At 47.0% G+C, this 27,733-nt stretch overlaps 1 protein-coding gene across 1 annotated transcript; it reads right to left on the reverse strand.

Moving 5' to 3' along the window:
- Positions 1–948: 948 nt before the first annotated feature.
- On the reverse strand, positions 949–25,872 carry LOC307084511 (CUGBP Elav-like family member 3; the record flags this gene model as incomplete). Its single annotated transcript, XM_079748924.1, has 12 exons — positions 949–1,209; positions 3,301–3,446; positions 3,984–4,127; positions 4,688–4,825; positions 5,691–5,750; positions 6,787–6,931; positions 7,694–7,837; positions 8,823–8,902; positions 10,362–10,490; positions 12,451–12,499; positions 24,738–24,820; positions 25,728–25,872. The coding sequence occupies 11 exons, from the start codon at positions 25,870–25,872 to the stop codon at positions 3,319–3,321; spliced, it is 1,245 nt and encodes a 414-aa protein (XP_079605050.1). The 3' UTR covers positions 949–1,209; positions 3,301–3,318.
- Positions 25,873–27,733: the final 1,861 nt, after the last annotated feature.

The following is a 27,733-nucleotide window of genomic DNA, read 5'->3' on the forward strand; positions in this document are numbered from 1 at the left end:
GGTTGACTAGGCGCAAATGCATTAGACCGAATGAATGAGGTATATTGTATTCGTATAATATCCACCTGTTGCGGACGGTGCCTTTACAGGATTAAAATGCAAAACATGCACGTAGGCCTAACCCACCCACCTACCCACCACAAAATGTAATTCTATTTATAAGTGAGGAATCCATTTCCCATTACAGTAATGACACACACAAGCTTATGCACTCAATTATTTTTTTCTAAATTGTACTTTATTTTCTTTAAAGACATATGTTTTAAAACAGCAATTGTAGAGAATAAATAAAGAAACAATGTGTTTTTTTAAACTTCCATAAGTACATTTATGTAATTTTGAAATTCTACAATAACAGTGTCCGTTGACCTTAAGACCACAGGATTCGGAATCTCCAATTTTCTCAAATCATATAAAATTGCCATGTCTCCCCCTGATCAAATCGATTAACAAATAAATTAAACATAAAAATCAAGATAGAAAAATCCCCGACCCTCCCCAACCCAGACAAAAATGAGTGGCAGTAGAGATTCTTAACTTACAAGGTAATTTGCCCTTAAACACCTTTTGAAACTTAGGTATATACAGCGAGAGGAAATTAATCTCTTTTACAATGTAATCCCTTGTCTTTTTCTTTAATTTACTTTCAAATAATAAAACTAACTCTACATAACAATTTTACCAATGGTAATCAGAATACAGAATAATTTAATTATCTTTTTTTTCTTTTCTTTTTTTTGCTCATTAGTCCAATGAGACCTCCTCTTCCTCCTCCTCCTCCTCCTTCGCCTCTCCCACCAATCAGACGCCTCGCTAACGCCACACACCACAGATTACACTATACAGTAGAACCCTGTTCAGTAGAATAACACCATTGATATGTTTTTTTTTCTTAACATGTAGATTTTTGTCAATAGACGTATGTACATCATCTAAATGGATCCAGCTGTGAGCATGTGGTGAAAATCTCTGTAACGGCTGGACACAACAGGGGGGGGGAAACACGGAGAGCCTAAAACTGTAGCTGCTGTGATGCTCGTATTTTAGTTGTACAGGATTGATGGGTATAATGGTTTCCATGGTGAAGTTTCGCTCCTGTGTGCTGCTATGCGCTTTGGTCTAACAACCAAAAATAAAAAACGTCAAGAGGAAAACAAGGCCGGGTTTTTTTTTTTCCTCTCTTTTTCTCAATTGAGCTCCTGCATTGTCCTGGAAAGAGAGAGGGAGAGAAGGATATGAGAAAGGGGGATATTTGAATACGTCACAACGTGAATGAAACACGTGCGCACACGCACACACTCACACACACACACACACACACACACACACAAGCGCACGTACACACACAAACACACACTCACACACACACACACAAACACACACACACAGTGACTGTGGTTAGCCTCTAGGAAGGGGAGCAGTGTCGGCAACGTACTTTGCTCCCACTGACCCTTCAGAGAAGACAGGATGACCACCTGAGTGTCCATGCAGCCCACGCTGACAGCCCTTACTGCTGCAGTCGACAGAGAGTGTGTGCCCCACTGCACATCCTTACAAGAAAGACCTACTCATCTTTATTGATAGGCAGGCAAATCAATTCAGGACATGCATAGTAGGAATTCTGGTAAGGTAGAGTGAGTGGTTTAAAAGGCCATTCAGGGAATTGCTATTACTTACTTACTTCATTAGTATTGTGTGAAGTATTGTGCATTGTGCTCTTTTAATTTTTTTTATAAATATTGTTTTCCATTATCTAATGATTATTTCTCCAAACACAGTGGATGGAGGTGGGTGTGTATGTTCACAGTACTTATACTTGTACTCAGTTACCCAGAATTCCTACAGAGGAGGGCAGTTCCGTAGCCAGTTGCGCACGTCACAATAACCTTAAAGTTATTTTTAACCCAAAATCTTGTAGAAAATGGGAAGTATCTTGCTTTATACACACACACACAAACACACACACACGCACGCACGCACGCACCTACACACGCACACACACACACACACACACACACACACACACACACACACACACACACCAGACAAGTCACATAAAAATGTTGCTTTGGAGATGCGATCATGACTGACAACACTCACACACACAAACAATAAACCCTGTACGACTCTCTTTTGGCACTCACAGAGACACATGTACACACGCACGTACACACATCACAGTGTTACGCTATCTTGTCAACCGCTTAAAGGGGTACACGTTTACTACAGTGTCAAATTCACAGAGAAAATAAACAAAAACAAGGTTCAGGCACAAAGTCACGTGGAGTTGAGTACAACCAAACGAAAACCCCACATTGTAGCGAAACTACCACACCAACCAACTAAACAGGGGGATATATGTAAGAATGATAATCATGACAAAACAAAGAGAGACTAATCAAAAACCAAAGGGTGGAGGCAGAAGAATCCATATTTGATGGACTAGTACATCCCAATGGGTAATTTGTTAGAGTTGCAAAGCAACAGTAATTGGACTACAGAAAAGCATGTCATGATAATCAATTGCTTACAAATTCGGAGGCAAAGTGACAGTTATTGATCGTAGTTTGCAAGGATAAAACCAGGGCAAAATAATAATTATAATAAGAGGAAACTCACAACGCACCAAACACAGTTCATGGTCGCCATGGTGAATCACGGCCCAAAATAAAATTGCTAATGGCAACCATCACAGGCAATATCGCCACAGCAACCAACACAGGCCAATTAACTTACAACGCAGTGAGAAGGAAGGGGGAGGTTTTAGAGGTTGCTAGGCAACCGTAGCCATAGCGACGCAGTCTCCACGATATATGTATGGACAGGACAGTCTTGAGAGTGATGGTTTTTTTTCAGGAAAATGACATGACGAAAACAATAAATGAAAAGTAAAAAAAAAAATTAATGACGAACAGGATTTTTTAAATCCTATCATATACCAAACTCTATGATAAACATTTATTTATTTGAGTTATACTTTACTAACCCATCTCTTTGTTGTTTGCTTAAAACCCCCCACCCCACATGTTAAGAAAGAATCCTCTCTGATCCTGATATAACGTTTATAACATTCCACCCTCACACACATTCATCTGAGGGTAGAGAAATGTTTAGCCCCAGCTACAACACAGACAATCATAGCAATAGGTGGCATTGAATCCAGTTCAACCATTTATCGACACCCCTCCCCATCTACCTGTCTCTCTCTCTCTCTCGCTCTCTCTCTCTCTCTCTTTCTCTCTCTCTCTCTCTCTCTCTCTCTCTCTCTCTCTCTGTCATGTATGTGTTTATCTCTCTCACCCAGTCCACTGACCCCATTCAGTAAGGTCTGTTGGCATCCTTAGGCCTCTTCAGCTGCACCTTGAGTCGCTTCATGCCGATCTGGAAGCCATTCATGGCTTGGATGGCCGTCTGGGCACTCGAGGGGTTGTCAAAGCTCACAAAACCTGGAGAGGAAGCAGAGGGGAGGAAGGAGAAGAGACAAAGTTGTTTTATTAAGAAGAATAATAATTATAATAATTATGATTAATATTTCTATGAATATTACTATTACTTTTAATAGAAAGATGGTAGAAGCAGATGAAGTAGTTGTGTTGGTAAGGGGCAGGGAATCTTCCAGGAACACACAATGAAGATCCCAAATGACAGCAAGAAATATTTTATAATTTACTTTATTGTTTACATATTTTTGGAGGGCGGGGGGGGAATCTTTCTGGATCCACATTGCTGAAATGCAAGACGTTGACGCTTGTCGTAACAGCAGATCGGATGAGCACACTGTAAAACCATTTGAAGCATGTGAATACAAACCCCCAATGCCCGGGAGGCATCTCACCTCTGTACGATGTTCACAACGGTTAGGACTTACTAGAGACGAACCTTTCCAAGAGCTTACACCATCTTTATTGTCGACGTCAGATCCGTACGTCAGTCGCCCCCCCCCCCCCCCCCCCCCCGACCCATCCCCTCCGGCTGGGACTCACCAAAGCATTTGCTCTGGTTGGTGGCGCGGTCGACGAAGACCTTGGCGGAGATGACGTTTCCGAAGGGCAGGAACATCTGAAGCATCTCGGAGTCGGTGAACTCCTGGGGCAGGTGGTAGATGAAGATGTTGCAGCCCTCTGGACCTGCAGATGGGGCAGGGTGGGGAGGGGGGGGGAAAGAGAGAGAGCGAGAAAGAGAGACAGAGAGAGAGAGAGAGAGAGAGGGAGAGAGAGAGAGAGAGAGAGGGAGAGGGTTGGGAGCACAGTAGGTGAACATGTGGGTTAGAGGTGAGACAACTACTGTGTTCGGATGAGGTTAATGATGAAAGCACTTGTTGAATGGAAAATGCAGAAGTGATGCACAGAGTTGATCCGAGGGGCGGGGGGGAGCATTGTTTCAAAAACAGTTGAATAGCATTTAGCATTTGTAACAGTAGCAGAATTTTCAGTGTTGTTTAAACATATATACATAAACTTCAAAGCATTGACACATTTACATAGCAGGTACACAATGGCATGGGAAAGGGTTAGCAGTGTGACTTGTGTTGTTAGTCATATTTTCCATCCACACACGATACTCAAATACAAATGACTCAAAATAGATTATTTGGTCAGCGGAAGCAATCACATCACACAACGATATGAAATAACACGAAACACGGAATGGTTTAAAGAAAAAAATAAAAACGAATTAATTAACTAACTTATTTGTGTATATATTGTATTCGCATTAAAACCTTCTCTCTGCTGTAGCTGCTGGGGGGGCTGCGGCTGCTGGGCCATAAGGGTGTGCTGGTGGGGGAAGGGCTGGCCCACCAGGCCGTACGCAGCCGGGTAGGTGGCTGGCGCAGAGACGGAGAAAACAACAAACACCAATTTCAACACGTGTTAACTACGAGACATAAAGGTTTAGAAAACCGAAAATTGTAATTGTTTGAATGGAATTCATTTAAATGTATACTTATATATGTATATATTTATATATACATATATATGTATAAAACATCCATTATATTAAATATATATACAACACAGCTTTACTAACGACATAGTTGATACCATCCTCATATGCCACCTAGTGGGCAAAGACGTTATTTTCAGCGGTGGGTTCGACTTGCCCGACGACGTGTTTGTAACATACTTGCAAGTTGCAAAACATTCTTATGGTGTAATCGGTTATTTCAGCTATGTGTATTGTTATGTGAATTTGCAAGCAGTGCTTACCACAACATTAACAGTGGTGAACAATAGATTATTCCACAAAGCACACTACCACAGTTGTCTACAAATAATACATCTGAGGAGTAAGGGATTTATTGAAATTCCCACTTGCTTACTGGATGAGACGACAATCAAAACACAATAATGTCCTGGGTGTACTGGTGTCACTGTCAGCCTTTATACCTCATTACCGGAGTGTACCTTTGTAAACAAGACCTGTAGGCCTATGTATCTCATTACCTGAGTGTAGCTTTGTGAATATGACCTGTACACCAATATATCTAATTACCTGAGTGTACCTTTTTAAAATATGACCTGTGGGCCTATGTACCTCATTACCTGAGTGAACCTTTGTAAATACGAGCTGTGGGCCTATGTACCTCATTACCTGAGTGAACCTTTGTAAATACGAGCTGTGGGCCTATGTACCTCATTACCTTAGTGTAACTTTGTAAATATGACCTATACATCAATATATCCCATTACCTGTGTAGTGTTGCATGCCAGTGTAGGCTTGCTGCAATTGGTCCAGGACAGGACTCTGAGCTGTGAGAACGTGTGACAAACACATCATCACCAACTGTGTGTGAAACAACGCACTGAGCCCAATGCCAGACAGGTTATCTGGGCCACATTAGTATGCTCTGCATCACATTGAGCTCAAACCAATGCTTTCATTGTCTAATTTGCTTTTGCTGTCGTGCACAGACAAACAGCTCGTGAACCTGTGGATGTAACGGTAACAAAATGCAGATTTATGTTAAATAGGAGAATGAAATATTTTTGAACGACGAACTGGTAAACATTGTTAGCATCATGTGATATTGTTGTTAGACTGTCGTTATATTGTTGTTGTTATCTTTCTGCGTATGGGTTGTGGCTGTACCTTGATATGCGTGGATCCCATTGGTGTACAGGGCTTCAGACGCTGACTGCCCATTGGGTGGGGCGGCGACAGAGGCATAGTTGTTTAGTGTGATTGGTGGAGGCAGAGCTGGGACGGGTGTGCCGGCCATAGAGGGAGGGGTGTTGGTACCTGCAAGACAAGGATGGGGAAGATTATGAAAACCAAATAATGTAATAATGGTACAGCAACCCTATGGAGCCTGAATGGAAACATATGTTTGCAATTAAATGTTGCCTTGTTGAGAGTTAGAGATGACACAGAAGCACAGGGCTCTTGTTAATGGCTTTCAGCACTTAAAAGGTTGCCTACATTTTTTAATCTGTGCACTGCGTTATAGCATTGGATAAGGATGAACTGCTCTTTTTTTTCCACAAATAAAACAGCCTTTTTTTGTTTATGTTTTGTTGCGGTCAGATTCAGAACCGGGCTGGAATCTGCAAACTATGTAAATAAATAAATAAATATTTATTTATATATATATTTAAACAGACACCATCACGATAAAAGAACATAGTAACAGTAAACCACAGAATTCCATTGGTCGGTTGGGTTGTTTTGCCTCTGAGCCTGAATTCCAGCTCCTCACTCTTTCCCCCGATTGCCTCAGCCACTGACGAGGATGACGGTTAGGCCACTCCCCTTTCCTCTCTGCTTTGGGGGAAGTGGGGGGGTTACCTGAGGAGGGGGCAATGGAGCTGATAGGCGTAGCAATGATGCTGCTGGGGTTGAGGGCTGCCAACTGCTGCATCTGCACGGCCGCAACCGTGGCAACGGGAGACAGGTAGGCAGACTGGGCGACGAGTGCCTGTTGCTGGACCAACTACAACCACAGAAGAATAACAACAACAACCGCAGAGACAATTAATAACAAAGAAGCGAGGCGGGAAGGTAGAAAGGAAGGAGGAAGGATGATGGGGTGAAGGGATTCTAAAGGGGGGGGATAGAGATGCATTACGGGAAGAAAAGAGACCGCTTTCACAGTGGGAAAGGAGATGTGGATAGAGATAAATCAAACGCTGGAACGAAGGAAGTGTCCCAGCAGACAAAGTCACCTTGCGTGACTCCTCCACATGCATGTGGAATTTGAATTAAGGCTGAAGCTGACTTGTTGTGTCTGCGTTCATATCATAGGGTCGCAGGGGGGGTTTCTTCTCTCATTGGTCAAAGAGGCAGACTTATGTGTGTGCGTGTGTGTTTGTGTGTGCGTGTGTGTGTGTGTGTGTGTGTGTGTGTGTGTGTGTGTGCTTGTATATTTGTGTGTATGTGGCTGTGTGTATATTAATGTTTGCGTGTGTGCATGTGCAAGAAACGTGAAGCATATTTCTGTTTGGTGTTTCCAGGCATGTACCCATGCATATGGGTATGTGTGTGAATTTGTGTGTGTGTCTGTGTGTAAGTTAATCATGTCTATGTGGCATGTGTCTACATGTGTGTGTTTGTGTGAGTGAGTATGTGTCTGTGTGACCGTGGATGTGTGTGTGTGTGTGTGTGTGCGTGTCTGTGTGTGTGTGCGTGTGCATGTATGTGTCTGTGATAGTGACCGTGGATGTGCGCGTGTGTCCGTGTGTGTGTGTGTCCTCACCGCCTGTGTGTATGCGTTGTAGGCCCCGAGGTGAAGGGTCATGGGGCTGATGACCCCCAGCTGGGAGGCCACCTGCTGCATGCGCCGGATCCCCCGCTCCTTCTCCGAGTCTGCAAACTTCACCACTAGGCTGGACGACGCTCCCTGTGGACCGCACACACACACACACACACACACACACACACACACACACACACAGAGCTCTATTGACCAGACACCTGACCTTTTTGATGGGGTCAATAAGCCCCCCGTGACCCTCCCCACGGGGAAGGAGGTGCAACGTGAACTTGAGCATCTTCTCATTTCGTTGCTAAACAGGAACAGCCAAGCCGCGCCCCCGCTTGTCAGCTTCAGAGAGACAGCCGGTCTGAACGGTTCGCACCTCAAAGACAAAATACAACTGCTTTTTTCAGTTTTTTTCTCAAATCGAATCAGTCTTTTTCATATGTTTGCGTCTCATCCCCCAAAATAAATTAAAATCAACAATCTGGGAGTGACCGCCAGACACTTTGAATAATAAAATATATAAAAAGGACATTAAGTCCTAAAGTCCTCTGCGGATCATTTCCTTAAATCATTTCTACATATCCAACACTGTCACCTTGGAAACGACCTGCAGCTAGATAATGGACAGACAGGAAGAGGACGCTACACAGACATCCTGTCCTCTCTCTCTCCATGGCCAAGCGCAACCTGCCGGTGCACTCAGTGTGTGTGTGTGTGTGTGTGTGTGTGTGTGTGTGGCAGGGAGTGAGTGTGTGTACCTTGGTGGGTGTGTTTGTAGCGTAGGAGGAGGACAGAAAGAGGAAAATTGGTGACTCTTTGCTGAGTCACTGTGCTAAGAGGCTAAATGACTTGCTGTGTGTGTGTGTGTGTGTGAGAGTCGTTTGTGTCTGCGGGTACATATGCATGTGTGTGTGTGTGTGTAAATGTACTCATGTGAGGGTTTCTGTGTGTCTGTGTATGTTTATATTGTGTGTGTGTTTGTAGCCATCTGAACGTGTGTGGTTGTGGCAGTGAGATGTTTAAGTATGTGTGTGCATGTGTGTGGGTGTTGGCCCTTGCGTGGCTGCATGTGTGTGCGTGCCCTAGTGTGTGTGTGTGTGTGTGTGTCGGGGGGGGGTCTTACCGGTAGAGTGCGGCTCCCGTGCAGAGCGCTGATGGCTGCCTGGGCCTCTGCATTGTTCTGGTACTTCACAAACGCACAGCCTAGTACACACATACACACACACGCACGAACGCACACACACACACACAGACACACACGAACACACACACAAAAAGCAAGTCCTTTTAAAGCGGCATTAAGAACCGTTCTACATCGGACGCTTCATCAGTAACCAGGGGCGTCGTTAAGAGCGGAACCCACCGGAAGGTTCATTGCTCCATCAATCACACCGCGTAAAGCCCACTCCACGCATCATTAGCCCTGACCCATAAAACCTGCCGGATCATTAGTCACGCCCGCTACAACACACACACACACACACACACACACACACACAGTTCCTGCATCTGTGGTTGAGTCGTCACCGCACGTCTTTGATTTAAATGCCGTGTGCGTTTGTGTGTTTGTGCCTCCATGTGTGTGCATGCGTGTGTGTGTGTGTGTGTGTGTGTGTGTTGGGTCGCTGCTACTGATTGTTGCTAATCAACGATCCAGTATAGAGAGAGACACACACTTATTTACTGCTGTGAGACGCAGCCCCGCGCGGCATTAGGATGTATAAGGCTGAGGCGTTAGTGAGCGCTTCATAATCTACGTTTATATTTGGCGAGGTCAAATATACATTTTAACCAATAAAAGTCACTTTAACCAATAAAAAGGCAAGGGGGTGAGTGGTCCCAGATCCCATGCATGATTAATTTGTAAATATTGAAGTAACCTCGATGTAGCATGTACAAGGAAAAATAACCTCATGAAAACAATAAAGATAATGTGAAAAATGGAAATAACAGGATTGCATTGCAAAGTGAGATACATTTGGTTTTGCCAAATGTAAATTTTATTCTATTTTACACCCAAAATGTATGTATTTATTTATATATACATAAATAAATATATATATTTATTTAAAAATGTATATTCCTCTGCCAATACGTCTTGGTGTTAAATCATCATGAGGAAAAATAAACATTTTGTGTGTGTGTGTGTGTGTGTGCATGTGTGCGTGTACGTGTGTATGTGTGTGGGTGTGTATATATATGAGTTTATATTTGCGTGTTTATATAGCTGTATGAATGTGTGTGTGTGTGTGTGTGTGTGTGTATGTGTAAGTGTGTGTGTTTGTGTGTATATGTGTGTGCATATGTAAGTGTATGTGCGTGTGTGTGCGTGTGCGCACCTGCGTGCGTGTGTGTGTATGTGTATTTGTTTGTGTTTGTGTGTGTGGGTCTGTCTGCATGCACAAGTGTTTATGTGTGTGTATAAGTGTGTGTGTGTGTGTGTGTGTGTGTGTGTGTGTGTGTGTGTGTGTGGGTCTGTCTGCATGCACAAGTGTTTATGTGTGTGTATAAGTGTGTGCGTGTGCGCACCTGCGTGCGTGTGTGTGTATGTGTATTTGTTTGTGTTTGTGTGTGTGGGTCTGTCTGCATGCACAAGTGTTTATGTGTGTGAATAAGTGTGTGTGCGCGCGCCCGCGTGCATGGATGTGTGTGTGTTCAGTACCTTTGCTGGTGCCGTCCGGCCCTCGGAGGACGGTGCACTCCTCTATGCTCCCGAACGGCTCAAACATCTTCCTCACGTCCGTGTCCGCCTGCTGCTTCCCCAGCATGCCCACAAACAGCTTCCTGTCTTCTGAGGACAAGGAGGGGCAGGAGGAACAGGTGGAGGGGAGAGAGGGGAGGGGAGGGGAGGGGAGGGGAGGAGGGGAGAGGAGAGGAGAGGAGGGGAGGAGAGAGTGGGGAGGGGAGAGGGGAGGGGAGAGAGGGAGAGGGGAGGAGGGGAGGAAGGGAGGAGGAGAGGAGAGAGGAGAGAGGAGAGGAGGGGAGAGGGGAGGAGGGGAGGAAGGGAGAAGGAGAGGAGAGAGGAGAGGAGGGGAGGGGGGGAGAGAAAAGGGAGGGAGAGGATGTGAGAGGAGAGGAGAGAGGAGAGGAAGCGAGGAGAGAGGGGAGGGGAGAGAGGGGAGGAAAGGGGAGGGGAGAGGACAGAGGAGACGAGGGGAGGGGAGAGAAGGGGGAGGGAGAGGACAGAAGAGAGGAGGGATAGGAGAGAGCAGGAGCAGAAGGAAAACATAAAATAGTCGATATTGGTAGTGTAAAGGTTTAGAATGTGGTATGAAATTAATACAAGTGAAAAAAAGTTGGAAGAGAACATGCAAACATTCTGGAAATGTTAATTTAAAAAAACAAGAAAAACAATCGACAATCTGTGAGAGAAAATTTAGAATAAAACAATCCTACTGCAAAAAATGACATAATATACTGCAATGCCATTGACAGACACCAGAATGCAGTAGTGAGGCCATTACGGCTCAGACAGCGTTTGACCCAAATGTTTGTAACTCTCCTGTGTTGACAGAGGAACAGCCACTCCTTAGAGCATCCGCTGCCTATACACTATTTACTTGGCACTGTCACTGTGATTTGAATGCATCAATAGTAATCAAGATAAGGAAACAAGACCCTGTCCTAAACACATTGGTTTTACTATTCAAATGGTTACAAATGCTTCCCTGTCAGATTATGGTTTTAATCCGAGATTTATGTACAGGCGGATAGATTTATACATTTTAATAACAGTTGGATTTCTGGACATCTGCTCCATCTATTGTTTGACTCGGCCGAAGCATATTAACGCAACAGTTGTGCGTCCAACTGTTTGCAGCCACAATGAGAGGGCGAGAGAGGAGAGAGTTTTTCTAAATCTCCTAAGAGACTTTGTGATTTCGGAGAAATCTATTTATGTTGAGACTGATAATGGTAGATTTGTATGTGTGACTGGATTGTCATCGATACATATATTTTTATTCAACTGCGACTGTTTACAGGAATGCTAAACACTGATTCAGTTGTCTGTGCCCATGCTCCAGGCAAGACATCAGCAAAGCAGCTATTTTGAAGCTCTTCATAGTTATAATTAAAGAGTTATTTTAACGCTCACAAAATACTCTATGTGCCAGAAAAAAACATTAGACTTGCCTATTTGTCAGGCAATGACTGTTACATTTGTTCACTTTTCACCCGTAAGCCTCACCAGCACCCACTACAGTTATTTTATTTTAAAATATATTATTTATTATGAATCTCTCCAAGACCTTCTGTTCTCGTCTTAATTAGTCATCAGAACAGAAACCTGCTGGTGCCGTTACATAAAGAGGAAGTCATTTCAGACATATTTTCATTCTGAAGGTGTTTCGCTAAGGTGGTCACATGGGGCATTTGTGATTGGTCCAAACCCTTATTCAGATGAATAACACAATATTAGTCTGAATGTAAACATAACAAGTTAATCTGACACAGGTGTGGTTAAATTAATTAAGAAGATGACTAACATCCGTCTTGAAACAGATATTTACTCTTTCCTTAAAAATAAGAAAACGCTATATTTGGGTGTAATGTTTCTTTCTTGGGAAATAAAATAGAAACAAGGACATATTTTCAGTGTTGTTACTCTTTGAGAAAGTGGAATGCAAAGGCCGATGGGTTGGTGGGGGGGTCTCTGGACGGGGGTGGTGGTCCATGTTAGGGAGTGTGTGGGGGGGATGTGATGGGAAGGGTGAGGGGAGGGTATAGGACGGTCGTCAGGTGACCCTTACCCCCTCTGCCTTCACTGTCTGCTGGCTTCACTTGGATGGGGCGGTTCATCTGGAGACAGAAAAGAAAGAAGCAACGACACGGTCAAATACAGCGGGGGGGGGGGGGAGTGCACCCCCCACACTTCACCTCCACAAGGGCAGCTGAAGGTCACCCCTCGTCCCCACCACCAGCGGTCAGGGAGGAAAGGGAAGACCGAAGGAAAACGTTAGGATTGTATTTCCCCCACACAAACGTGTGCCCGGACACACCCCTTCCGTGCATGCGCGGTGACGCAGCTACACACGGATAATGAACATGTGGCGCGCTAGGCTGTGTGTGTGTGCCTGTGTGTGTGTGTGTGTGTGTGTGTGTGTGTGTGTGTGTGCGCGCCTGTGTGCCTCTGTGCGTGTGCGTTTGTGTGCGTGCGTGTGTGCCTGTGTGTGTGTGTGTGTGTGTGTGTGTGTGTGTGTGTGTGTGTGTGTGTGTGTGTGTGTGTGTGTGTGTGTGTGTGTGTGTGTGCGTGCGTGCGTGGCGCATGCGACCGGCGTGGGTGTGCAGGGCGGGGGCGTTTGAGCTGCATGGACAGAGGTGTGCTGAGAGCTGACCTGCCATTCAAGTGTTGCTTTCTCATCAGGCTCCTCCATACAGCCAGTAATGGCTCCTCCAACCACTGCCCTTCCAGTGGAGCGTGTGTGTGTGTGTATGTGTGTGTGTGTGTGTGTGTGTGTGTGTGTGTGTGTGTGTGTGTGTGTGTGTGTGTGTACATGTAGGAGCCCACGAGTCACATGTGTAATATTACATTTACAGCTACAGGCCTCCCATTTGTTCCTGGCATCTCTCATTCTCTCTCTCTATTTCTATTTCTCTCTCTCTGTCTATTTATCTCTCTCTTCCAATCTCTCTCTCTCTCCACATTTACCTATCTCTCTCTCTCTCTCTCTCTCTCTATTTATCTCTCTCTTCCAATCTCCCTCTCTCTCCACATTTACCTAGCTCTCTCTCCGTCTCTCTCTCTTTGTTTTTCCTCTCTCTCTCGCACAAACAAAAGCAGGAAGAGCATGCACAAGCACACACACAGACCCACCGCCCACGCGGGATTGGGCGAGTGATACGATTAAGAGAGCGCTCTCTCCCAGCTAATCTGGATTACAGGAGCACACGCCGATGGAACAGAGAGAGAGAGAGATTGAGAGACAGAGAACTAGAGAGAGAGAGAGCTAAAGAGAGAGAGAGAGAGAGAACTAAAGAGAGAGAGAGAGAGAGAGAGGCAGAGAAAGAGATTGAGAGACAGAGAACTAAAGAGAGAGAGGGTACTAAAGAGAGAGAGAGAGAGAGAGAGAGAGAGAGAGAGAGAGACTGAAATGAAGAGAGAGATAAAGAGAGAAAGGAGGGGGATAACAGCTAGAAGTCAGGGGGGCTTGTGGTGATGGGGAGGAGGGGGGAGGATGTAGATACAAATCTGTGAAATAAATTGAGGGAGAAACGGATACAGGGAGGGGCAAGCCTTGGCAAAACAATAAAGAGGGAATTAGGCGACCTTTTCCCAATTCATCACCGGCTAATCTCATTCCTTCGATTATACGCAATTGTGCAACCATAAAAAAATGAAAAGCTCCTGTATGGGGAACAGTGGCTCGCACGTCAGCACTGCCCCTTTGTTAGCCTGAGAGGACCGGGCGGAGAACCACACACACACACACACACACACCCTCCACTGTGTGTGTGAAAAGAAAACACAAGAAAAGAAGGAACAAGGGATGCAGGGGAGAAAGGCAAGGTGGGTTTGAGGGGACTTAATTGAGCAAATGGGGTGTGTGCGTGTGTTTGTATGTGAGTCAGTGTGTGAGTGTGAGTGTGTGTGTGTATGTGAGTGTGCTTTCGCGTGTGTGTGTATATGTGCGTGCGTGTGTGTGTGTGTGTGTTTGATGGAGAAAGAGAGGAGTGCTGCTAGAGAGAAATATAGAGAGGGGGGAGGGAAGGGAGGGAGGGAGGATGAGAAGACACGAGTGACACTCTGTTAACTACAGCTTAATGAAGGTCTTAATTATGGAGCCGCTGACATTTCAGCCAGTCACCGGCGCCTGCCGCTGATTGATCCACTGCGATCGGTCACCGGCTGGTGCGATCGATTCCAGCCCATGGTCCGAGATACTGCCCCCCCAAACCCCCCCCCCACACACACACACACCACACACATACACCACAGACCCGAGCAGGCCTAAAGTACACCCCATAAGCCTCCGGGCCCCCCTACGGCCCACTGGAGGCCCGGACCCCAGACCTGAGGCCACACACAGCGGCGCTCCCAGCTCGGGGAACACAGTCCGATTGATTACGCTAATTAACATTTGACGACAGAGGGGATAGGAGACGCCGGCATGGGGGTCTTAACGATGACCCCCCAGTGCACCAATCAGGGGACCAAAACATAACCCAGACTTTACCTGCTCCCGGTCGTCTCCGCCTGTGATTGGAGAAGGGGCGTGGGTGGGCGGGTCGGGTGTCTCCCCCTGGAGTCTATTTTTTTTGTCTGTCTTCTCATTAATATGCCATTAAGTCAGCGTGTTCGTCATATTATATGTTAAATTATTGGATCGCAGTCGTGATAACATTATTACTGTGACCGGGGGAATTGGGGGGGGGGAGCTATGGGAGTTACGGGGGTGTTGGAAGGGGGGGGGGGGGAGCTCGCCCAGATAATGGCGTGTTCGCCAAACGGCGTGTGATTATGAAAGCGAGGGCTCGCATAAAGGTAAGCACGCGTTGGACTCTTCATCGCCCAATACGGCCCCGGCTGTCCCATCCCTCTTATGAATAAGAATGGATTGGCATCGATTAGCGACGCGACAGCTAGCCCGGTCCCGGGTTATCAGGATGACGTGCGAGGGACGGTTCATAAAAAACAAAACAATAAAATGTACATAAAAAATGGAAACCAAATTAGAGGAAGGGAACAACACACAGCAGACCACACACACGGTCAAATAAATGAGCTGGCGAGATCTGTTGACTGACAAACACGACGCCGGGCTACGGGTCATGATAAGGAGCTGTGCGGGTCGATGGGGGAGGGGATTGGAGTTCGACTATAGAGGAGGGGAAGAAGGAGCCATCAAGGCTGTGCCACTCCACATTGGCACGGCAACCAGGGCCTTTACGCCTTGATGAAGGCTCTCTCTGCTCTCTCTCTGCTCGCACTCACCGCCATCGTCATGACAACCCAATGTGACGAGAAACCCACACAGCAGGTAAACAAGGTTGCCCCGAACAACGTGCAGCGGATGGGAGCGAAGGGGGGGAGGGGTTGATACAGAAATCCAGAGGGGGAGAGAGAGAGAAAGAGAGAGAGAGAGAGAGAGAGAGAGAGAGGGAGAGAGATGTGGAGAGTAGCAAATGAGGAGCATAACGGGTCCTTCGAGCTTGAAAGATAGCCGAGTTAGATATGATAGATGGATAGAAGAGAGGAGAGAGTCAGGAGAGGAGGAGAGGAGGAGAGGAGGAGAGGAGGAGGTGGAGCACACAGGGAAATGGAGAAAGGCAGTGAACGCTATGAAGGATGAACAAAGCGGGGACGGAGGGCGAGTGCCTGTTGAATGCTGCCTTGAGAGCAGAGGCAGGAAACAGAGGAGAAGAAAGAGCGAAAATATATTTCCTTTTAGACCCAAACCGCTAACACACACTTTACAGTCATTTACTCTCTCCCATCCCCCCGTCTCTGTGTCTATCTCCCTCCCTCCCTCCCTCTCTATCTCTATCTCTCTCTCTCCCTCTTTCTCTGTGTGTGTGTAAGGGTTGTTTACAAAAACACTGCCTCATGCTAGAGCAGAGAAAACAGCCCAAACCTCTTATCAAATAACCCCTCTGCGCTTTTACCAATAGCTTTACATTATGTATATATCCAGCACGAAACCTAATAGTGAATTACGTGGTCTAAACCAAAAAAACTGACGGATGTGTTCCTGGCATGTGCGTATGTACACAAACACACACACACACACACACACACACGCTCGGGCTCCCAGCGACATGAGCACACACACACGCCGCACGCCGTTAATCTTGCTCTCTTGTGCTGCCGCCGGGGGATTTTGCAGAGGATTAGGAGATATTAAATCCATAGATTATCCAATCAAATCATAGTTCGACCCCTTTCCCTTCATAATGCATGACCCACCCCCCAACTCCCCCTGTCCCCCCATCCCCCCAAACACACACTGCCCCGCCCCCTATCCAACACACACACACACACACACACACACACACACACACACAATGAAAGAAAGGACCAAAGGGAGAAAGAGTGCATGAATTTCACGTGGGGTTTTGTGCCGCGGCGGCGGGCTTAAACGTGCCGCAGACAGGTGATCATTCAGCGTTACGGCGCCCTCTCTCTCCCCCCACCTCACAGACGTGGGTTTTTCTTTCCCCGTTCCCTGCTCTCTCTAATGTATTTAGTCTCCTTGTTGCACAGCGGGCGTCTGACAGTCTCCCTCTCTCTCCCCCTCTCTCCCTCTCTCTCTCTCTCTCCCTCTGACGGCTTTGTCGCCTGCTAACGCGCCACCGTGTCAGCGTGACGCGCTTCTCCTGTCACTCTCCCCCTCTCTCTGTCTATATATATATATCCCTCTATTTTTCTCTCTCTCTCTCTATACATATCCATATCGCTCTCTCTGATTTTCCCGCTCTCCTCTCTCTCCATCTCCTCCGCCCCCCTTTCACTCTCTCCCTCTATCCCTCCCTCTCTCCATCCCCTCTCCCCGTCTCTCTCCTTCTATCCCTCCCTCTCTCCATCCCCTCTCCCCGTCTCTCCCTTCTGTCCCTCCTGCTCTCTTTCCCCCTCTCTCTTGTACCCGTTTTCACCCTTTTTTCTCCACTGTCTCGCCCTGAAAATAAAAAATAAAATCCAAAGCGACTCGCCGCTATAAAATGTATCGGCCGAGGCCATCGCCCCTGCTCTCTCAGGAGTGTTTACGGAGAGAGAGTGGAGGGGGGGGGGGGGGAAGGGAGAAGGGGGCGGGGCCACAAAGACAATTTCCCCCCCTTTCTGCCTCCCCTTCCTCTCCCCCCTCCCCCCCGCTCCATCACACGGAGCAGAGCCGATCATTGCATCGGGGCCGGTCGCCTAGCAACCTGGCATCCCTCGTCCCCGCCGTCTCCAGGCAACGAGACCTGCGACCATAATCAACCTGCCACCCCGCCCACCCCCTCCTCCCCCCCTCTGCTCTTTCTGCTCTCTCGCTCTCTCTGTACTCTTGTTCCTTCTCTCTCCCTGCTCTTTCTCTCTCTCTCTCTCTCTCTCTCGCTCTCTCCTTCTCTCTGTTTCTCTCTCCTGCTCTCTCTCTCTGCTCTCCTTATATGTCTCTCTCCCTTTTACTCTCTGCTCTCTTTTCCTCTCTATATCTCTGTTCTTCTCTCTCTCTCTCTCTCTCTCTCTCTCTCTCTCTATATATATATATATTTATATCACTGTTCTTCTTTCTCTCTCTCTCTCTCTCTCTAAATATATATATTTATATATCACTGCTCTTCTCTCTCTCTCTCTCTCTCTCTCTCTATGTATATATATTTATATCACTGTTCTTCTTTCTCTCTCTCTCTCTCTCTAAATATATATATTTATATATCACTGCTCTTCTCTCTCTCTCTCTCTCTCTCTCTCTATGTATATATATTTATATCACTGTTCTTCTTTCTCTCTCTCTCTCTCTCCGTGTGTGTCTCTCGCCCTGTGTTTGTGCGCCCATGCTGCTCCCTCCTCATCAGGAACGCACTTACGCTGCTGCACACTTCTGAATACAATCCCGCGGGCCAGAGAGACACAGGTGGAAATGGTTCCATTCACAGGCATGAGCACCGAAAAAGAGAGGGGAGAGCGAGAGAGATTTGAAGGCTGAGAGAGAGGAAGACATTAAGAAACGCAAATAAGCAGTGCAGGCGCACAGAACGGCATTGTATAAGTAGCGCAACAAAGGCGGGTGCATAAAAAATGTAAATAAAACACAGCGCTGCCCACTGATTTAATGTTAATGTTCTACACACGCATCCCCGCACGCCTACCAGAGCACGCACACATACACACACACACACGAGCATACACACAAACACGCACACACACACACACAATCATACACACTCGCACACATGCACACACAAACATATGATCATACACACACACACACACGCACACGCCCACACCCACACAATCATGCACACACACACACAATCATACACACGATCACACACACACACACACACACACACACACACACACACACACACACACACACACACACACACACACACACACACACACAATCATACACACACAAGGCCCTGGAGGGAAACTATATTGAGTGTATTAAGTCAGTCAATCCAACACAAGGAGACAGGCGGCGCTTTGCCTGTAAAGCTCAATAAGCTGTAATCAGTGCTCTGGCTCTGCTCACCAACGGCCACCTCCAGTGCCTTGCGACTGTCAACTAGGTCCCCAGTGCTGGGTCTTCAAACACGCAGGTCCTCATTACTATTACCAGAAGACAACGGAAAAATGGAACAATAATTGAAGGGATGTGATATTGAATATCACAGGGTTAAAACAATTGAACCACTCCTGAGAGAAGGAGCAGGGCTCTTTCTCTCTGTGTCCTTCATGTTCCAGCTGTTGAATATTCATGTCTACTATTAACAAAGGGAAGGTTTGGGGAACAGAATCATGGACTCAGGCAGATAGTCCTCGTGCCCCAGTTTTTCCGTTTTACTCTCTTCTGGTTTCCTCCTAGACTTTGACTTGCTTCTTTTTAAATGAATTCATTGCCCTCAAAGTGCAACGTGGTATATATCTATATGACACACACACATACACACACACACACACGCACACAGACACACAGACACAGACATTGCCCCATCAGATTACACACACACAGACACAGTGCCTGTGCCACATCCTACTAAGAGCTAACGACTTTCAGGACCAGAGCCCATTCCCACTTTGTGTGCTTATTTGAACACACACAAACAAAACACACACACACACAGAAACACGCACAAAATCACACACACACACAGACACACACACACACACACACACACACAGAGACACAGACAGACACACATACGAACACACACGCATACACATTCTCTAATCCCCACCCCCACCCACATAACACACCATCTTTCTCCGTAACAGATGTCTGTATTTAAGCTGATAAACGCACCGCCACTTCTCCAACCACCCCCCACACACAGAACCTCCCCCCCCGCCTTATTGCCACCCGCTGTTCATTATGTCAAACTTTCCTACAATGCTGCACCCCCAGCCACACCCCCGCCCCCACCCTTGTTTTTACACCTCCCCCCGCCCACGCCCACACCCCTTTTCATTCCACCAATCCGAATGCGCTTCAATTCACACCCATTTACCTCCTCTATAAATCCAATCTACACTCATAATTATAGCGACCCCGAGCACGGTGGGGGTGGTGCTGAGGGGGGTTGGGGGTGGGGGTGTGTGCTGCGCCCCACACCACCACCCCCACCCACGCTTGCTCGTAACAGTCCCGGAGCTACATCTTCATCCGTCCAACCTCCCATCCACTCGTCACCATCGCCGACACACACACGCATTGATATGCATACGTATGTAAATGAATGACACACATGAGTGCACACACCCGACTCCCCGGATACATCCATCAAGGGAGGGCGCGCTAATCATTTTCATCCCCCCCCCCCGCCCCCCCACACACAGACCTACACCATGTGGGGGTCTTAAGTAAGAAGAAGTGGTGGTGAGACGCTGTCTGCCGCATCCGGGGGGACAACAGAGTTCCTGAGTGTGTGTTGTCTCGGAGGGGCACCTGCCTGGAGGACCATCTGGGGGCTGAAAGGGTCCCTCATTCATTGTGTTAGCGGTGATTACAGGTCCACAGCGCGTCAGAGGGCTCTATCCCTGTACGTCAATACCACCGACCCGACGGTCTGGTAGAACCCGATCAGCGTCAGTCTGACCCGAAATAAACCGCGGATCACCAGAGAAGGTGTTGCGTTCTGTTGATATGTACCGTCCCCACCCCCCCTTGTCCCTGTACTATCTCCGACGGTAAACAACCGTTTTCGTGGAGCCTGTCGGTGAGGTAGTCCAGCTCAGGTGACATGTGCATCTCCAGTGCACCAGAACTACAACGCAGCGCACGAAGCACATACACGTTCTGTTCCAGAGACTGTGTGTTTGACTAAGGGAGACATAAGGGCCCTATAAGCAGCACTGGAGCACTAGGGGGGCCCCCTTTGCTATTAATACCCTATGCATTTATTTCAGCCTATTGATGAACCCCCTCTGCCCTGCTTTTGTCTGTGCCTCGCTATGGCTGAGTAAATGGCAGGCTTAGTCAGACGCTCCACTCAGGAGAAGGCTCTGCCCTCCACCCATATGGAGGCAGCTCACACAGATGGAGAGATTGGGAGAGAAACCGCAAAATCGAATGCAAGAGTTCAGCGTCCGTGCGCTGGCAGAGCAGCGAAAGTCTCATAAAAAGAAAATAAATGAAAAAAAAAAAAGGATTTGCCTTTTTTTTTCCCGTGTGTGTGAATGACGTATCGCAAACGCATCCACCTCAATCAGGACAACCCCACCCCGAACACAAACTCACTCACTCACTCACTCACACACACACACACACACACACACACACACACACACACACACAACAAAGTACACGCACACACACACACACACACACTCACTCACTCACTCACATACACACACACAGACAACAAAGTACACACACTTGTGCACGCTCAGTCGCACAAACACATTCACACGAGTCCCCCCCCCCACACACACACATCCCACCCCCTCCTCACCTCGTTATTAAACCATGTCAGTGTGAACACCTGCCCTCCCCTCCCCCACTAGCGCTGCCATGTGACACACACACAGACACACTCACGCATTGACAAACAAACATGGCACTAAATTCTGCCTCATGCTTATCACACTCTCACATCGACGTCTCTGACAAATAACAGCTGAGAAAAAAAGATGCACGTTTCCTGTACAAATTATAAATAAAACCACTCTCAATTGTTGTTTATATTGTAAGACTTGCCCTTGATGATTTCAATAATAATATGAATAATAATACTAATATTAATAATAATGACATAAAAAAAAAAAGAAATTATGCATTTAAACAGCAATAAAAATGTACGCCATGGTAACAGACCTGGGGGGGGGGGGGGGGGGGGGGGGGGGGGGGGGGTCGAGGCTAGGAGCAGAGGGGACAGGAGGCCGAGTTCACCACATGTCCTGGTGCACGTCGCTGAGCTACCGAGTGCTTCATGGCCTCTGTCGGCAGCGGCAGCCAGCCGGCTGACCGTCCAGAGCCGTTGGCCTGGTAACAGCAACTCGCCCCGCCAGAGATAGAGCAGCGATGGAGCGATAAGAACAGGCCAGACGAAGAGGACATGTTGTCCGCCGCCACAGGACAGAATGACGGCGCAAGACACACATCCACACTTTGCCTTTCCCTTTCTGCTTCCTTTTTTTCCCCTGTTCCGTTCTCGTCAAAATCTGCACCTCGTTTCGGAGCAAAATGTGTTTTTCCTCTTTTACGGATTCTCTCACCAATTTCTTGCCGTCCGCACAAAACGAAAATGTGTTTTTGACACTCTTTCTCTCTCTCTCACCCTGTCTCGCTCTCTCTTTCCCTCTCTCTCTCTCTCTCTCTCTCTGTCCCTGTCTCTCTCTCTCTCTCTCTCTCTCGCTCTCTCTCTCTCTGTCCCTGTCTCTCTCTCTCTCTCGCTCTCTCTCTCTCTCTCTCTTTCTCAGAGGGGCTCACTCTCTCACCTGAAATTAAACACAAGGCCAGGTGCAAACCCCAGCGCTGCCATCTGTTCACCTCCCTCACTCCCTCTCTGCTCTCTTCTCTTGATTTCTTCTACTACTCTAACTTTAATTTGTTTGTCATCAACCTTTGCTTGCAGAGTCACATCTTCTGTTATCGCCCCCCCCCCCCCCCCCCCAATCCTTCCATTTTCACCAAACCCAGCGGGGAACAATCTCAAACAAAAGTAGTGGAAAGAGTCTCCACTAGTGAGGGGAGATGTTTGTTGTTTTTTTAAAAGGCGACAGAAGGTGTTGATGACATCCTTCCTCAGATCCCGCTTCTACATCCAGGTTCTCTCTCTCTCTCTCTCTCTCTCTCTCTCTCTCTCTCTCTCTCTCTCTCTATTCCTCTCTCTCTCTCTCTATCCCCATCTCTCTTTCCCTCTCTCTCTATCTATCTTTCTATCTTCTAATTGCTTTCATGTTATTCCTTTTGTATCAGCCTGGACCCTGAGATGCCAGAGTTAATTATCCTTTGGCAGTGCAGGTGCAATTAGACGACAATTACATCACAGCTGGTGTGGGTGGGGGTGTGGGTAGCTGCCCCTTTCTTATCCGCATGGGCGTCTTTGTATGTATGGCTGAGTGTGTGTGTGTGTGTGTGTGTGTGTGTGTGTGTGTGTGTGTGTGTGTCTTTGTATGTGCGCACATGCATATGTGTGTGTGTGTGTGTGCGCACGCGTGCATGCGTACCTTTCTATGTGTATGTGTGTGTGTGTGCGCGCGCGTGTGTGTGTGTGTGTGTGTGCATACCTGTGTGTGTATGTGTGTTTGAGTGAGTGTGTGTATGTTGACGGCTTTCATCTTTTATTTTCTGGAAGGGGAGGGGTCAGAAGTGTGAGCCGGGGCCGGTGGGGTGGGTGTACCACAGAGGGGTCAACGTGTTTCTGGATGCTCCAGACAAGGCTTAGGTTTGGGGGGGGGGGGGGTCGAGGGAATCACTGGGGAGTAGGGGACAGGGAGGGGAGAGACAGAGACGGAGAGAGAGAGAGATCGAGACGGACAGAGACAGAAACAGATAGGGAAGGGGAGATATATATATATATATATAGAGAGAGAGAAAGAGAGAGAGAGAGAGAGAGAGAGAGAGAGAGAGAGAGAGAGAGAGAGAGAGATCGAGACAGAAACAGAAACAGATAGGGAAGGGGAGAGAGAGAGAGAGAGAGAGAGAGAGAGAGAGAGAGAGAGAGATCGAGACAGACAGAGACAGAGACAGAAACAGATAGGGAAGGGGAGAGAGAGAGAGACTGAAGGAGAGGGATTTAGGGAAGGGGGGGGAAGCCCTGGGGGACCTGCTTGCTGATCCCCCCTCCCCCCATCCCCCTTACTCCCCTGAGCGAGGTCAAGAAGGTCAGACTACTGTCATGCTAATAATGGGATTTATTTTGCTGCCACCCCACCGCGCTCTCCTTTCCTAGTCAATCCCCCCCCCTGCCTCTACCTGCTACATGATGTACACAACCTCCGCTGTCATCTCTCTCTCTCTCCCCCTCTCTCTCCAAATGTCTCTCTCCTTCTCTCTCATGTCTCAAACTGAGAGGAGGTAGGTTGAAAATAAAAAAGCACACACACCGTTATGTACATCACATCTATAGAATCAAACAAAGGAGAAATAACCCTGAAGGAAGCAGAGAACATTTAGTTAATTTAGTTTTTTTTGAAAGAAACAAGAAAGTAAAAAACTGAAAAAAATGACGGTAAGGAACGCGAAGTGAGAGAATAATAAGAGGAAGAAGACAAAGAATCGGAAAAAAAAAAAAAGCCAGAGCGCTTGTCTGTGTAATTCCAAACCCTGTTCCCGGTGCTAGAGTCTGTTATTACGGAGAGGAGGCTGTCGTGTTGTATTTAGCTCAGTAAATGTCACTCCGCCGCACACCTGCTGCCTGCCTATGCTAATACAGCTAGGTTTAACTTTGATTAGCATGCTCGGGGAAGGAAAGGGCTAGATCAATAGAGAGAGACAGAGCCAGCCCGAGAGAGCGAGAGACACAGAGAGAGAGAGACGGAGCCTAGCCCGAGAGAGAGCGAGAGAGAGAACGACAGCGAGAGCGAGTGAACCTGTAAGGAAGAGCCAGAAGTGGAGAAGAGACTCCAGCGGTATGGCCGCGAGCCGTCTCCTTCCCCGCGCGAGACAAGGGGGGAGCGGGATGACTCAGGCCCCGGCTGGGTGGATACGTCTGGATGCATCACATATGGCACATAGGGCCAGCTGACCTTTATAGGAGCGCATCAGCTTAAGGGGAAGTCAAGCCCGCGTGCCAGAGCAAATTAGTTTTGTGTTCTGTGTGTTTCTGATGTCTGTGGGGTGAGTGTGTGTGTGTGTGTGTGTGTGTGTGTGTGTTTATATAAAGCATTGGGTTCAGAAATGGGCCGAACACGGGGGTGTGTTATTCTGTGTTTGGGTGATGATACACTTACCCCTGGTAGTGTCTTCTGTTCATGCAGTGCATTCTGGGCTTTGAGGGCAGATTCGCGTGCACAGTATGTGAGGAAGGCACATCCTGGGGACGGTGGGAAAGAAGGTGTGATGATTTTTCCACTGATTTTGTTATCAGTTCTTTTTTTTTTCATTAAAACCACATCTTTGTAAAAGTGGGCAGCCTCTAAATACATACGATACATGAGACTGCTGTGTTGATTGATTGCTGTTTATTTGTCCAAATCGTTTTAGCCTTCAAGGCTCATAGTGAACTATGCTGTTGCTGTATTTATTATTAATCTCGGACCAGCCACCAAAACGTTTTGACCTTGTTCAAGGAATGTTTTCATTCCATTTTTAATAGGTTTGATCCAAAGTCCTCTAGCTGTTTTACTAGGCGGTTGTCAGTGGAATTCTGTGTCAAATGTCTCGACTGAGACAATCGTTAAAAAAAAAAGGGACAAAGAAATCTGTGTACGAAACCAGAGTACGTTAAGCCAAGTTAAAGATTCGGTCACTCTTCTCACTGGAGGCAATGTGTGTCGGCTGTCACGCACAATTCAGAAGAGCCTCTGATTAGTCTTTAGGGCTCGTACAAGTGAGAGAGGCTCATACAATTGAGAAATATGCTAACGAATGCCGAAGAGGTGTTCGTTGTTATAGCGATATCCAAAGTGATATAAAGCTGCTGTATAGACCCAAAAATAGTTGGCAGACGGAGCAAGTGACATTTCACCATCGGCTTTAATTTGCGAGCTCTATTTTCACCCGTGTCTGCGGTGATATACCCTTTAAAATGGCACCAAAGGGGCAGGTGGGTATCTTTGAAGAAATGCTGGAGCACTCAACTGGTTGCCGTCAAAGGCACAGGCTGTCAGGGGGCCGCTCACAGACGGGCCCGCCTCCCACTCACCCCCTCTGGCTTCCCAGACTCCCATCCGCCAATCCCTGTCCTTATCAATAAATGAATACCACAAAGGGGTTCCTACCTTTGTGCATGCCCGTGTATTTGTCCTTGATCACCGTCAGCTCATAGATCTTCCCAAACTGTTCGAAGATGGGCTTGAGGTCTTTCTCCTCCAGGTTCCGGGGAATCTGCCCGATGAACAGCTTGATGGCGTCCGCCTCCTTCATTGGGAAGAGGTGGCGAGGTGACGGAGGAAGAGGAGGTGGCGGTGGTGGTGGAGGGTAGGCGGTGGGTGGAGGGATCCACTCGGTCCGGGGGAGGGGGGGGGAGGAGGAGGAGGGAACAGCGCTGAGAGGCAGGTTCAGGTGGAGGCCGCTTGAGCCACGTCCTCAGCCGTGGGAGACGAGTGGCAGGGCTGTTCACGCTGCGCGGCGTACACACACACACACACACACACACACACACACACACACACACACACACACACACACACACACACACACACACACACACACATACACACACACACACACACAGGCAAGTGTTAAGACATGAAATGTTTGTCGATTTCTGACCAGATTCTGTTCTATTTGTGGTATTGTACTTGAGATTTATTAGAGCTCATGGCAGACATCGTGATTCCATGTATGTACTTTTTTTTTTTTTTTTTAATAAGGCAAGCGATAAACAGCCACGGAACATACACTGTGGATGGTTAATAATATATAATCGTGACCTCAATAGTTTGTGTCATCACCCCCAGATAGCTGTTGTGAAACGTTGAATGTTAAATGCATAATACAATCATAACTACATATATTTTGGTTTGTCCAGAATCGACTGCTACATCTTTATTAAAGCAGATTAAATGAATACCAAACACAAAATGTATGGTAAATAAAAGGTTGTGGATAACAAAATCCTTTGTTGTATTGTCCTTCATGGATTTAGACATTTTGAAGCCCATAGGCTACAGATATGTGACAGTGTGTCAATATAGACTCAAGCTGTCTCTTTCCCAACAGACGGTGACAATGACATAGACGTGATTATCACATTTCATGAAATTGTGTTAGAAGCGTACAAATATATGCAACGTCAAACCTGAATTTTGACTGGATGTTGTCCCCTTTTGTTCCTCCGATAATTTCTTGTCCAATTCGATTTTTTCTTTTCTTTTTGTGAAATGTATGTCTGGAATCTTCTCACAAGTTAGGCCTATATACCACCTATGGCAACGCAACTAACAAATCCAACGGGTCCTTTATCCGGTACGAGCGTGTTTTTCCCCAAGATCTGTTTGTTTTCTTCTCTTCTTTGTTGACAGATTCTATCCGGAATTTGATTTCCGCTCAAAAAATAAAATATAAAAAATATATACGAAGATGTGGGGTGGAAAAATCCCTGATAAATAAGATTTGTTTTATATGTGAAAACGTACGCTCCCTTGAACGGTGTACGAGGAACGGGCAGTCGCTTACTCCCGGGTTGGTTCTTCTCTGCCTCGTTCTCTGTGTCTGTGTGTAGCTACTCCTTTGACGTCGTAAGCCGGTGTCTCCCTCCCTGTCGATCTCAGCTCCATCCCTCCCTTGGGTTGTACGAGCCGTGATGTCTTCCGCAGGGACCGTCTAAAAATCATTCCCAAGAAACTAGACACACAATTGGAAACCAATTTAATACAAATTGTACAACATGCTTATATGTGAGTGTGTACAGCTTGCGTGGAAGGAGTTGTAAGTGGAAAAATATGGTACATCGTTCCTTTTTTTTTATTTTTGAATTGAATGTGATGAATGTCAAACTGTTACGGACCGTTGGATCCGTGATGTGTTATGTACTATCAAGAGGCATGCAATGTGATTCCTTCCGACATAGCTGGTTCACCTTGATAAAAACCGGTGCAGTAGGATACAGACACGAATTATCCTAATAGAGCCCTACGGCTGATGTGGGGCACATAAAAAGAGCGACGGATGTTTTTTTTGCATATCGGAGCGCTGAATGTCGTGCTGGGAAAACACATGCAGACGGTCCCCGACATCAAGGCACGCAAATCCGTCTTTTGTTCTCTTGGTAGAGCTGGCCGTG

This window comes from Pollachius pollachius (genome assembly GCF_949987615.1).
Source record: "Pollachius pollachius genome assembly, chromosome: 13".
NCBI lineage: Eukaryota > Metazoa > Chordata > Actinopteri > Gadiformes > Gadidae > Pollachius > Pollachius pollachius.